General features: G+C 43.6%; 1 protein-coding gene across 2 annotated transcripts in view; it reads left to right on the forward strand.

The window, feature by feature from the left end:
* Window positions 1–14,747, forward strand: part of LOC138968573 (NEDD4-binding protein 2-like) — a 33,071-nt gene that overhangs the window by 11,881 nt on the left and 6,443 nt on the right. For both annotated transcript variants that reach the window (XR_011456228.1, XM_070341152.1), the window contains exons 7-13: window positions 4,359–7,216; window positions 7,528–7,662; window positions 9,582–9,841; window positions 11,272–11,396; window positions 12,165–12,315; window positions 13,187–13,372; window positions 14,453–14,520. Coding sequence is in view for 1 of the 2 variants with exons in the window: in XM_070341152.1 (XP_070197253.1) it covers window positions 4,359–7,216; window positions 7,528–7,662; window positions 9,582–9,841; window positions 11,272–11,396; window positions 12,165–12,315; window positions 13,187–13,372; window positions 14,453–14,520 (3,783 nt within the window). In the remaining variant the exon portion in view is untranslated. The remainder of the gene's footprint in view (window positions 1–4,358; window positions 7,217–7,527; window positions 7,663–9,581; window positions 9,842–11,271; window positions 11,397–12,164; window positions 12,316–13,186; window positions 13,373–14,452; window positions 14,521–14,747) is intronic.

Raw genomic sequence — 14,747 nt, forward strand, 5'->3', positions numbered from 1 at the left:
ACCAATCTGTTCACCTCAACTGTTGCGAGCTGGTTCTAGTGTGCTTGCAGCAGACCCAGCACAGCACAGATCCACAGACACACATTTTGTAGTCCTGGCATCCTGAAAGGCAGAGGCCCCAACCTACAGGTTTGCTTCCATACCAAAAACGCCTCCTGAGAGACGGGAACTTGGGAGCAGATGCAACAGCTCCGCTTGAACCTCAGAAACCAAATGTGCCTCCATACACACAGATCCCTTAGACGGCCGAGGCTGTGGCCTCTAAGGTTCTCTTGTACCAAACCGCCTCCTGACTCTGCATCAGATTGCTTGCGCTACCGAGTGGTAGACACAGAAGACATTTGGTAGCACTGACTGCCAGCTCCACGGTAATGCGTACCCCTAGCGCGGCTCTGCTTGGGTGGGAATGTTCTGAGCAAAACACTATGTGTTACTCCATACCCCCCGCCCTCCATGGAACTTCTTGACCCCAACATATTGGGTGGGGAGTTTGCCCAGTCGGTAGAGGCGCTGGCTTTAAAACCGGTTGTTACTATCAGCGTGGGTTCAACCCCCAAGTTCGGCGCGAGATGTGTGTCCCAGAGTCAACTTTGTGCAGACTCTCCTCGGTGTCCGAACACCCTCCGTGTGCACGCATGCGCACGATAAAGATCCCAGGGTCACAGCGAAAGCCTCAGGCCTTGGAAACACGAATACATGCATGCAACAGCCAATAAAGTATCCATTTCAGCACTGACCCAAGACGACCCAACCCGGTCCCTAGCTCATTTCAGGTCTCCTCTAGCAGCCGGCAGCCAGCGGTCTACACCCCTACCCCCCCCCCCCCCCCCCCTGCATTTTTATTTTTTATTTTCATACAAAGGCCGATTTTCCGTGTAACATGCCCCTAATGGCTTTGCCGTGAGGGCGTAAAACTTACATTTTCTCTTTCTGGCCAGTGGTGTTTCCCTCGACGTTGAGTGAAATGACCTTGAAGATGTGGGTCGTTTACTTCTCTTGTCTCCTTTCCTTGTGTTGAACATCAGAACTTCGGAAACTGACGACACTGACTTCTGCTTGTTGCTGATCTCCGTCAAAGTCGAACCAGACACGTTTCCATGCATTATCATACATGTGAGTGCACGCAGACTTTCGGGAACAACGTCTGCTGAGGCCTTAACAGTACCGTCAAAACAATAGTCTTTGGAAAGGATATCTTTACGGACAATCTGTGCGGCACGTGCAAGATGAAATGCGTCATCATCTAATGTTCTTGCAAAATTCAGCAAACTGCTGACGTCTGTATCGAAAATAAGGACAGTTTCTTTACCTTGCCTTTGAGCTTGCAGATTTGGCACCATATGAAGAAGTCTTTCTTTGAGTCTTGTTGTATGAACCTTTTTGTTATATGAACAGTCCAGCTCACGAAACTGGCTGTCATACACTTTGCACAGTTCAGACATTTTGAACAGTGACATGGACTTGCTTTCTCTCTCTTCTTCAATGAAAGAAAGGAGTTGACTTAACACTGTTAACTCATTTTGTTCGTGTGCGTCATTAATTCCCCGTTCTGCTAAGGCTTTTTTTTAGATTTATTGTACAAAGTCAACTTGCAAGATGAATGATTTGGCGTCCAAGGCATGCATATCCCCCTCTGATAATTTTCCCAAGAGTGATCGGTCCTGCACAATCTCTGCATATTCACGAATTGTTTGGTAGATGGTAAATGTACATGCGTTCACAAGTTTTTCAGAAGTACCATCTTTTCCACATCGCGGTCACACACAGGTCCTATCGTCCTCCTTGTTTTGACGGGGCTGTGCAGTTCTTTCTGGTCATTATCTTCTTCTTTCAAGTATCTCTTCTCAGCACGAGCAACTTTCTGGTATCAAATTTGTTCCTGCAGGTTCTGTGCCATACAGCTTTTTTCTCTTCAAAGGTTGTCTTCATATCGTTACCTTGTTCAAGGAGATCCTTGTTCAAAACAAACACAGACGAATCCCCAAGGGCTTCAAGTTTCAAAATATTGTCGACGACACGACCGTACCCAGTCTGCACGCCAGCTTTGGCAAATGTTGATTGTGTCGGATTTACTAATTTTTCTTCTGTTTCTGTTTGGCATATCGCACATAAAGACCAGTCGACCAGGGCACGGGCCTCCAACATTGATGGGTGTGAATTACCTTCATGAACCGCTTCTTCTGAAGACTCCTCTTGTGTTGGCAGTGGTCTGGGATCCAAGCTTTTTTCCTGGACAGATTCCGGGAGATTGTGAGGGTCCAGGGAAGTCTCTGCATCCAGGATGAGATAACCTAATGAAAACAAACAAGGGCAATAAATCAACTGCAAAACAATTTTATTTGTGACTTAATCAAACAACACACACACACACACACACACACACACACACACACCTAATACACAAGCGAGCAGGCATATCCCCCCCCCCCCCCCTCACCCTTTCGCCTCATACCTTCGCGAACCGTGTCTTCAGAAGACGTTCCTTGTTTTGGCAGTGGTCTTGAATCCATGGTTTCGCTTGACTGATGCGAGGGTCAGGAAACGTCTCTGTATCCAGAGTGATAAAACCGAATCAAATACAGACAAACAAGGAAATAAATCACATGAAAGACAATGCTGTATGCGACTTAACTACCCCCCCACACACACACACACACACATAAAAACACACATGCACACATACATTCTCTCTCTATCTCTCTCTCTCTATCTCTCTCTCTCTCTCTCTCTCTCTCTCTCTCTCTCTCTCTCTCCCCCCACACACACACACACACCCACACAGGCACGCACACGGCACACACCCACTAACACACACACCCACACAAACACAGACACGCACATACACACATACACACATACACACACACACACACACACACCGGCACACGGCACACACACACACGTACCAACACGCATGGCTAGAATATTAGGTTACATTAGATATGTGACATGATCGTCTACGGCTCTGTGCAGCGAATGAGAGAACCCAGTAGTGACCGCACGCAAAACGCACGTGGATTGAATGAAGCATGCACTTCAAATGTCTGTGTTTTCTTATGATACATATAATGTTAATAGACTGTCGTATCGATTTCTGTACATGCAATAACATCATCAAGATTCAAGAGTTAATTACCAATTACCTACATATCGAAGATGTACAAAATTCAATTTGATTTCTGACTGTCAGGGCCACATAAAAACGAAAGCAAGGTAAACACGAACAGATCTAAACAGCAAGGCGTTTCCAAGATTTTGTGTCAACAAAATAATATTGTTGAAACAGTGTTACGAACAATAGCCGCTGCTTTCACAGGAACTCTTATTTTCCCAGACCCATCGTAGACTGGAACCATCTACAGGACGATCAAGTTCTGGCAGGATCTATGGAGATCTTTAAATCTGATCTCCACCCAGTTTAGGACTTATTTATATGCGCACCTCCCTTCCGTCGATCAAATGACAGAAGTGGTTTTTCAACGTATTGACACAGATACAGATCTGGCATTCATTGCAATCACTTTCGCGCGCCCCTCACCCCCTCCCGTCTACCCCCCTCCCCCATTAAAACATGTATACATGTAACTGAAAGCATCTTACCGTTTACTCGAAGGTCGTGGGTGCAAAATATATAGCAGGCGCCTTCATTCTGCAAACTCAAACACCATGCTGTTGCTCTTCAAGCAGACGACAAGTATTCCGCGCAAAGCGATACGTCTAAAATCTGATTGGCTAATATTCACAAGGTCGCGGATCAATCGTGTTGGAGTTATCTCCCGCACTGCGTTGTTTACCTTCGAAACGATTTTTATTTAATTAATTTTTTCACCCTTTCATACTTGCTGGATGACTTGTGTCATCCTCTTAATCGATTCTTTGTACGTTTATGTGCAATTGCTGAGAAAACTACAATTTGTTCAATGATTTGCAGTATTGTGGTGTATTCTTGCCACGAGTCCCCAGACTATATGTAAAAGCTTACATGAAGGAAAGTATCTGTCTTTACTTTGATACAAATAAAGACTACAGAAAAGGATTAGAGTGTGTGTGTATGTCTATGCTTTCTGTTTCGTCAAGACAATACCTACTGTAACAGGAGAGGTAAGAATGTTGAAACACTGGGAACAAGGCATTAAGCACTATTGTATAATTCTGGGTTTTTTACCAAATTTGTCACTGCTTTTAAGGGATTCAAGACAATTGGCCGCTCAAGCTTTTGTTGAAAAGACCTGACGTCTAGGTTGCATATATTTATTCTTCTTAATAAGAAGAAAAAAGTTGTATGCGCTACTTCAGACTTGGACAAACTGTATGGTTGAAATTTACTTTGGATTTAATAAAACAATCTTTTCTTCCAGACCGCAAGGGACAACTCAAGTGAATCAACCAAGGAAAAAGGTCATTACCTCGTCTACCGCTTCAGATCTGAAGCAGCCTTCACTCAGACCAAAACCCATAGGGGTTCAGAATTCACAGAAGACTCCAGCACAGCCACAGTCAAATTCCACTGGGAGGAGATCGAGGAAAAACTCTCAAAAAGAATTCCAAAGTGTCAGAGACACATGTGTGAAAATGCTGAAAGACGGGGTAAAAGACGACGAGATAGAAGCTATGATTTTCATGGCTAATTTGAAAGACAATGAAAGACGTGAGATAAAGGATTATTTAAATCGAACTAAAGATAATCTGAACACACAAACTAATCAGAAACGAACTAAATCTAAAGGTAGTAAAAATAAGGGTTTAAGTAAGGAATCAACAAAATCTTCTAAAGACTCCAATCCATTTTCTGTTCTTGAAACTTCAGATTCAGCAGAGACAGACCAGTCAGGTAGTCAGCTTGGTGTCCATGATGACAGAACATCAGATAGAGGTGAAGAGATTGTATCTGGCAGTTCGTCACCCGGTTTGCTTTCATGGCAAAAGTCTCAGCCTCAGCGAAAGGCAAAATCAAAGGTGCCTCCTCTGACCAGTACACAGAAGCGAGATGGTATCAATGATACTAGCTCAAATCGGGAATCAGCTGTTGAGGTTAAGGCGACCAAGGTTCTAGAAGTGGAAACAGCTTGGGAAAAGCCCTTGCCTCAAAGAGAAAGGACGCCAAGGTCTGCAAGAAATAGTGAGTCTGAAAAAGTCGACACAGAAGAAGACAACAATCAAGCCGGGACAAAACCACCGGCGGAGGAGGAGGCTTTGGCCGGAGATTCTGTGAGCATGGGATCAGGAACCGAGGTTGAGCTGGCAAGGCGAAATGAGACAGCAGCGTACATTTCAGCAGAAGTGGAGAAGGAAAGCTCTGAAGAAGACATCAGCGGTGATAAGAGGGCACCATTTGAGAAGGACGATGAGGCCCAAGACATGGAGATAGTGCAAACAAATGAAGACAAGGAAGACTCTGTTGCGCCTCTGAGCACAGAAAGCAAGAGTGACAGTGATAGTGAAGCAGACCTCACAAATGATTCTGATGTTATCGTGGAAGAAGAAACTGGGAGAGCTTCTGTTTCAGAAGAAGAGAGGACAGAAGATGATTGGAAACAGTCCAGAGAGACAGAAACAGACTTGCCACAAAGGGAGAGCACGACACCTGAGAAGAGCCAACCTTTAGCAGAAGATGGAGTCAGCAAGAAAGAAGCCAGTGCTGCAGTTTCTCTGTGTGTTACTGTCACAGAGGAGACGGAAAAGTCTAGTGATGATGCTAAAAACCCTGAGTCCTCAGAGGGCGTTGACAGTGATGAGCTAACTGCTCAGACGTGTGACAGTTCTCATAAAACTGACCCCACTTCCAGTGCAACAGACACTGAGAAAAAAGATGAAATTGTGGCAACTTCTGACAATGCTTCTGGTCTTGTGGCCTACAGTTCTTCAGAGGAAGAAGATGACGAGAAGCCTGAAGTCACTGGTGATCACACATCCTCAGACGCAGCGTCAGTCCTGACAGTCACGTCTCCTGAGAAACAGTCAACATACGGGGCAAGTGGTGAAAACAGCGAGTCCTCCTGCCCGGCGTCTCCTCGCAGAAAAGTCAGAAGGAAGAAAAACAAAGCTCCTCTTTTGCCATTCCTTGATGAAGGAGTGAAAGAAAAACTGAGTTCTGACTGGAAAAACTTTAAGCCGGAAAATCAGATTCCAGACACCTGCCCTGAAATCAGCGGAGATGAGGAGAAAGCAGATGTGTCACGGAGGGTAACTTCAAAGGGAAAGAGGTCTGCCTCAACACAGACCGAAGGCAGAGACTTTGGTGTTGCTGCAAAAGGGACTGAGACAAACACACAGGATGGCTACAAGTTCCTGTCGGCCAATGGCCATTACGTCCCAGCAGACCTAGCAGGTCCAGCCATCTCATCTGTAAAGACCCAAGGCCATAAGCTGAGACTAGACAAGAGCACAACAGTGGACATCACTTACGAACCGTCGGTGGAATGGCTGTACGACTGTTTCCCTGGAGTGGCTGTGGCCCACCTCAACGAGGTCCTGGAGGTGTGTAACGATGACGTGGACATGGCGGTGGAGCTCATGTTTGAGTGGGGGATATCCACTCCCATCACCCCACAGGACAAGCGACAGCTGAGTCGAGAGATGGCCAAGCAGCGTAGCCAGTCAGTGCACTCAAGCCCTAGATCACCTGGCGGTGTCCTAGGCGAAAGCATGGAGGAAGGCTTGCCTACTCCTCCGACTCTTGTGGATCTGTGCATGAGACTGATCCCTGACAACAGCCCGGCTGTTCAGCAGCAGATCATCAACAGCAGTGAGCAGCGGCTGCAGAGAATCGAGAAGATGGAAACAGTAAGGGTTCGCACCATCAGTTTGGACGAAGCAGGGGCAAGTGGGGGCTTCAATCTTCCTGATGGGTTCTCTCTCACTGCATTCACCTCAGCTGCCGCTTCACAGAAAGGTAGCGCTTACTCCTTGGAACCTATCTCAGAATCTGTATCATCTTCTGAAAGCTCCAAAGCATCGCCCGAGAAAGGATCTGTGGCTGACGCACAGTTTGTACAGGCAGTGGATAAAAAGAGAGAGCAGCAGAATCAACCACAGGGGTCGAAAACGACAGCGCTGAGTGCACAGTTAGGCATCCGTCCTCGTGCCTGTGTGAGGGAATCTTCTGTGGAGTATCCAAGAGATCGTGGCGCACCCAGTGAACTGGCTTTGCCACTGCCCACTGCCCTTGTCACCAACCTGGAACAGCTGTTTGGACCCTTGCCTATTCTCAACAGGGGTGAGTGCAAAAATGTCTTGTGTCTTTGTATATTTCCTGGAGACTATGTATTTAGAGTGGACTTTAAGCCAATTGAGTAAGCTTGATCTGTAATTTGTCTAGTGGAAGTGTATAACAAGTTTACATTCTTAGCACTGGCAGATTTGTAGGAAATGTTTGTTTAGATTTATTTAACTAACCTTGCATGACCAGTTTTTTGAAACTGTAATTTCGGAAATGATTATATTGCATATTTCTCCTTCCACGTGATTGCATAGGTTGATGATCAGTGGTGTGCAGTAGCATATTACATTAGTTGTGACATGTTTCAGGTTCGGCATCATCTCTGACAGTTCACCTGGACCACGGCACAGCGCACCACCTGTATCAGTGTTTGGCACAGTCGCTGTGTGTTCAGGGGCAACCTGAAGTGTCAGAGAATGAGAGAAGTCGGCAGCTCAGAGAAGGTACTAGTGCTCACACTGCTCTCTTGCTGAAAACAGTGGAACGACCCTTTTAAGTCCTAAAAAAATATGAGAAATCGGGTCTTAAAGAAGGAGGGAGTCGTAAAATGGGGGTAATTTTACACAGGTTAAGAACAGAAAGTCTGAGAAAACAAGGTCTTAAACAGGAGGGAGTCTTAAAACGCGGGTAATTTTACAGAGATTAAGAACAGAAAGTCTGAGAAAACAAGGTCTTAAACAGGAGGGAGTCTTAAAACGCGGGTAATTTTACAGAGATTAAGAACAGAAAGTCTGAGAAAACAAGGTCTTAAACAGGAGGGAGTCTTAAAATGGGGGTAATTTTACACAGGTTATGAACAGAAAGTCTGAGAAAACAAGGTCTTTAACAGGAGGGAGTCTTAAAATGGGGGTAATTTTACACAAGTTATGAACAGAAAGTCTGAGAAAACAAGGTCTTAAACAGGAGGGAGTCTTAAAATGGGGGTAATTTTACACAGGTTAAGAACAGAAAGTCTGAGAAAACAAGGTCTTTGGTCACTGTGATGCTAATCAGCGTGTTTACATCTTGCCTCATCTTCAAGGAATCAGCAACTATTCAACAGTGCATAAAAACCCTCACAGCGTTATTTCCGAACATCATCTATTGTTCTCAGCTTTCTTGACAGTCAGTAAATTACAGTTTTGATTCTCAGTATTGTTCAGTTTGTTGCTCCATTGTAATATAGTGTTACCTGCAATGAAAGGACACCCTTGGGACCAGCCAAAAGTGTCCCTATATTTCAGGTGACCTGTCATGACAGGCATATTTTGGTAGAGATAATAGACAAATTGACAATGGAAAGAGTCCGTTTAAGGGAGGTGTCCTCTCATCGGAGGGTCCACACATTGCAGGTAGCACTGTATAAACATTTTTAACTTTTCTTGTTCTGTTTGTTTAATTTATATAATTTTAATTCTTTGCAGATTCTTTGTTCCTTAAGTGGATTTAAGATGCTGAAAAGAAAATGGTATAAAAAGAAGCAAAGGTATCACTCATGGAAAAGAAAATGCAATTATGCAATTTGTGTTTGACTCCTGAACAGATATATACCCAGTGACATTTTAAGCGTACAACCACTTTGCAGGGTAAAACCAGTTTTATGTAGATGTAGTACTTGCTCAGCGATTGGTTGCGAACGAAGGAGGAAGCATCTACTGAATCCTTTGTATGAAATTTCCTGGTTTTATGATTGTTGAACCATATTCTGGTAGATCGCTTGCCTCTCACGCTGGCACCCTCATAAAGCTGGCCCTAGAGAAGTTGAGATCTCATTGCTTGCCTCTCACGCTGGCACCCTCATAAAGCTGGCCCTAGAGAAGTTGAGATCTCATTGCTTGCCTCTCACGCTGGCACCCTCATAAAGCTGGCCCTAGAGAAGTTGAGATCTCATTGCTTGCCTCTCACGCTGGCACCCTCATAAAGCTGGTCCTAGAGAAGTTGAGATCTCATTGCTTGCCTCTCACGCTGGCACCCTCATAAAGCTGGCCCTTGAGAAGTTGAGATCTCATTGCTTGCCTCTCACGCTGGCACCCTCATAAAGGTGGCCGTAGAGAAGTTGAGATCTCATTGCTTGCCTCTCACGCTGGCACCCTCATAAAGCTGGCTGTAGAGAAGTTGAGATCTCATTGGTTGCCTCTCACGCTGGCACCCTCATAAAGCTGGCCCTAGAGAAGTTGAGATCTCATTGCTTGCCTCTCACGCTGGCACCCTCATAAAGCTGGCCCTAGAGAAGTTGAGATCTCATTGCTTGCCTCTCACGCTGGCACCCTCATAAAGCTGGCCCTAGAGAAGTTGAGATCTCAAACATCTGACTCCCCTAGGACCAAACAAGGTTATGGAATTACCTTTATTTGTACCCCCTTTTTTTTTTTAACTGTTATAGACGAAGCCCTGGCTCAGTTCCTGCAAGAAGAGGAAGAAATCGACTGCACCTTGGCGGCCATTTCTGCCACGCCCTCCAGGACAACAAAGACTGCATCCACAAAACAGCGACACAAACCCTTCAGTGACCTAAATATACAATTACAAGGCTACTCTACACCCCCTCCGGCTCTCGCGCGGTTCAGGCCATATACTAAGCCAGTAAACTTTCAGGACATTATTGATGAAGAGACGGTCAATCAACAGAACCACGTGAAACAGGTGAGATTGTTTCGTCCTGTCTGCTGGTCACTTCGTGTTGTACAGAGTGACCCAAAAACAATGAAACCCATACAATTTTTGATAGAGTCTACATCTGTTGGCTGAATCACTTAATATTTGGAGGTCATAAACTAGTCTCTGCATGACCCTTCCACACAGTGAAATTTGTACAGATCAAATGATCTGACTTTTGTGCAATTTCAAAACAAGTTGCCGATTTCGGGGATCGACTCAACATCACGAAGTTTGAAATTGAGCGGTAGCCAAACTAACCCAATTTAAGCCTTCAAGATTCATAGTATACCTAATCAACATTAGACAATCAGTGACTTGAATACAGCAATTATAGACAGGATCAGGGCATTTCCCAAAGATGAATGCGTTCATATCATGGAAGGATTTTGCACGACATTGCGCAAGTGTAACTTTACAATGAAGGGGTTACATTTTCCGGTGATTTGAATTTAGCAAATATTTTCTAAGTTGTTGTGCATGAACTTCAGTTCGTCCACAAATATTCTACAAAGTTACGAGTCTGTAGGTAAAACTGACCGACACTTACCTTTCTCCAAAATGTGGCCCAAATTACAGCTCCGAAATTGTCAATGGCACGAAAGCTTTCCTGTCTAGGGATTTCCCTGAACCTAGCTATAACTGTTTACTTCAGGTCACCGATGATCTAGGGGGTGTTTGTGTATACTCAGACATTCAGATAATCCAAAAGGTAAAAGTCTGGAGGGTTTAAATTAGGTAAATATTGCTACCGCTTAATGTCAAACTTCGTTCTGTTGAGTCAATCGCCTAATTTAGTAAATTGCACAAAAGTCAGACCATTTCATCTGCAACATTGCCACTTTGTGGGGTTATTCATAGGCTGAAGGTTATTTCCCCCGAATATGAAGTGATTCGGTCAACAGATGTAAAAGTTTTTAGCATTTTTGAGGTTTGCATTTTTTTGGAGTAAGACTGAGCCCTGCTTCTAATGTAGATTTAATGTTCTTCTTCTGCGTTCCTGTTTTTTGCGTGAATGCTTTTTACATGTATTGCCGTTTTTACCCTGCCATTTAGGCAGCGATACGCCGCTTTTGGTGAAAGCATGCTGGGTATATTCGTGTTTCTATAATCCACCGAACTCTGACATGGATAACAGGATCTTTTCCGTAATCCTGTAATCTATGTTAGACTTCGTTCGGTTATAGGTACTCCAAAATACTGAGCATTTATCCCCCGGAATTGGAGTAAATGGTGGGGGAAAAACGTCTATACACATAAAAGCCCACTCAACTCGTGCCTACGAGCATACGTGGGAATTGCAGTCCATGAACGCAGAAGAAGAAGATATTGGAGTGCATGCTATCAGAATTAGGACAAGAATTTAGGTATAGTGAGTGGTATGTTGGCTATCCTTGTTTCTGAATTATTTTTGACAGGTGGAAATGCTGGAAGCAACAGGTGATCATATTGCCATAGCAACCAAGCTCAAGCGTGAAAAGTTATACCAGCACTTCCCTGGTGTGGATGAGCAATTTCTAGAGGGAATATTCCAAGCCAATGGGTAAGTTTTGTGTGCATCACAGTGTTGTGGGGACTGTAGTGGAACATCAGATCATTTTCCTGCCCAAATCTTGAAGAAATCAAAATCAGGTAGACTGCTGACCTTCCAAAATGAAGAATTGGACACTTGCCATCTTGAGATCTAAGAAATGACAGACACCTAACAGAGCCAAGTCCATTTTCTGTTAATTATCGCATTATTATGTGTCCTCTTCAAACATCTCTTGGTTGACATTCTAATGGACTTTTCGATCTGTTTATGATGTAATCTTTCAGCGATTAACCTTTCTTGTTTTTTGATGCTCATGTTTTTACTTGTAATTAATCTCACCCAAAAGAACACCGTTGTTGCAACTGATGATCAATAACTTGCAAAAACAGTACAGTGGACCAAAAGAACACCGTTGTTGCAACTGATGATCAATAACTTGCAAAAACAGTACAGTGGAACCCCCCTTTCAAGACCTCCACAAATGTGAGAAAATCACGTCTTTTACAACAGAGGAAGTATTCAAATGGGGTCTCCTCCGAAAGCGGCGTATGGCTGCCTAAATGGCGGGGTAAAAACGGTCATACACATAAAAGCCGTGGGAGTTTCAGCCCATGAACGAACAAACAAACAAAATGGGGTCAAGTTACACAGGTTATGAACAGAAAATCTCAGAAAACAGGGTCTTCCAAGGGAGGGAGTCTGAAATTGAGGGGGGGTATTGAAAGGGGGGTTTGACTGTATTGCATTAAAGTTAATATCTGCCTTTTGTGGCTTCAGCTACACACTGGAGACGACTGTGCGTGTGATCGAAGCCGCCCTGGGAACCAAACAGCCGGTTTCTCACAGGCTTGAGATGTCTTCAGCGCGAGACAATGCTGACTTCGATGTTGACATAGAGGTGGCAAAGCAAGAAAGCCTCAGAGATGTGGTAATGCTTTTTTTGTGTAAAAATGGTTTCGTGTTTGTACAGGGTGTACAAAATGCAACCCACAAAAATGCTAATAACTTCTACATCTGTAGACTGAATTTCTTCATATTTGGCATACATTACCTTCAAACCTGAAACTGTTAGTCAGTCCCCGAATTTTGAAACTTTTTTTGAAATTGCACTTAAGTCAGACCATTTGACCTACAAACTTGCCACTGGTCATAGATTAGCTAAAGTTAATGTACACCAAATATGAAGTTATTCGGCCTACAGATGTAGAAGTTATCATTTTTATGGGTTGCATTTTTTGGGGGTCACCCAGTATTGTTATGCAGCAGAGTGAAGGGCACAATAGCCTAGTGGTTAAGACAGTGGCCTTCTGTGTGGGTTAAGGGCGGATATTTGTCTGATCTCCCAGGTCTACTTCTTTGCAGTCCTGCTAGTGCCTTATCCCCCTTTGTGTGTGAGATTTGGTTAGCAAAACTCTCCTTCTTTGTGCTGAATAGCATCTGATTTAGTTAGCAGAAATCTGTGTTTCTTTGTGCTAATTAGCTTCTTATTTCGTCAGCAGAACTCTGCTTCCTTGCACTGTTTAGCCTCTGATTTTGTTAGCAACACTCGTGTGCTGATTATCTTCTGATTTTACAAGCAGAACTTGTAGTTCTTTGTGCTGAATACCTTGAGAAACATTGGAGTAACTTGATGTTTTGCTTTGCACTGATTAGCCTCTGATTTTGTTTGCAAAATTCTTGTGCTGAGTAGCTTCTGATTTTACAAGCAGAACCTGTGGTTCTTTGTGCTGAATACCTTGATATTTCATTTGGGGAATTTAGTGTTTCTGTGCACTAATTATAGCTGATTTTCTCCGCAGAACTCTGGTGAAAGGAGCGGGGAGCACTACCAGCGCTGGGATGCCTGGTACACAGAAGATGCCGATTACCAGGAGTTGCGTCAGGAGGCTCTGTTGCATTACCGCATGCGCAGAGAATGCTTCACTAAAGCACACGAGGCACACAGAAGGGGAATGAAGGAAGTTGCTGCCTTTTACTCTCAACAGGTAGGCTTGTTTCTGATAGCTGCTGACAGAGAGTGCTATACAGTGGAACCTCCCTTTTAAGAAACCACATTTTGAGACCTCCCCCCATTTTGCGACCCTACTTTTTTCAGATCTTCTGTTAATAATGTCCATAAATGTACTCCATTTTAAGACTCGCTCCCTTTTAAAAGTGATTTTCCCAGTTTCTTTTTAGATCCTAAAACAATTTCAAAGTTTCACTGTACTTTCATATGAACTGTCCTCAGTAAAAATGTACTACAATCGAACCTCTCCACAACAACTACCCAAGGGACCAACCAAAGCGTTCATGGTTACTTTTCCCTGTTCTGTGTATGTCAGTAAACTATGGTTGATGGCAATATGGGTGATTTTCATAGTTGACATCTGACATGAACATTGAATATTGCTTTTCAAATGATCAGCTCCACTATGCTCTAGTATGGTCTTCTTGGGGTATTTTTGTCAAATCTCTCTGTCTGTCTGTCTGTCTGTCTGTCTTTCTCTCTATCTGTCTGTCTTTCTCTTTGTCTGTCTGTCTGTATCTGTCTGTCTGTGTCTTTCTCTCTCTCCCTCTCTCTCTCTCTCTCTCTCTCTCTCTCTCTCTCTCTCTCTCTCTCTCTCTCTCTCTCTCTCTCTCTCTCTCTCTATACTAAATGCACACACACACTTCATCATCATCATCATCGTCATCGTCATCGTCATCTTTATCATCACGTGCTGAAGTTTTCTGACCTCCTTTTGTTGGTAAACTTTTTAACTTTTTAATTTTTAATTTTTCAATTTTATCATTGTGTGTCTGTGCGTCCCAAGGACAGATTGTAAGAAAAGGCATAGCCTTAAATCTTAATCCTTGTTAAATAAAGTTCAATTCAATTCAATTCTCTCTCTTTCTTTCTCTCTCTCTCTCTGTCTCTCTCTACTAAATGCACACACAAACTCACGCGCGCACATACACACATGCACACTCACACACACACACACACACACACACACACACACACACACACACACACACACATATGCGCACAGAAACACACGAACATGCTGACAGAATTCAAACTGTTTTGATGTTTGTTCCAGGCTCATAACCACTATTCAAGGATGAAGGAAGCCAACACCAGGGCTTCAGAAAAAATGCTGGAAACCAGGTAGGATTTTTCTCTCAAAAACATATTTGAATCATATGGATGCCAACAAAATCTGTTTTAGAACTTTAGAAAGATATTGATAGTGCTGCGAGATTAAAACTGATCTTTTCGGCAACATTCTTTTGTAAAAGTATTTGATGGATTTTATTTCTCACATACTCCATTTAGCAAGTAAATTTGTTTGAATACTTTTTTTTTCTCAACAGAACTATCTACACTTTGATCTG

Source organism: Littorina saxatilis, linkage group LG6 (assembly GCF_037325665.1).
Source record: "Littorina saxatilis isolate snail1 linkage group LG6, US_GU_Lsax_2.0, whole genome shotgun sequence".
Taxonomy (NCBI): domain Eukaryota; kingdom Metazoa; phylum Mollusca; class Gastropoda; order Littorinimorpha; family Littorinidae; genus Littorina; species Littorina saxatilis.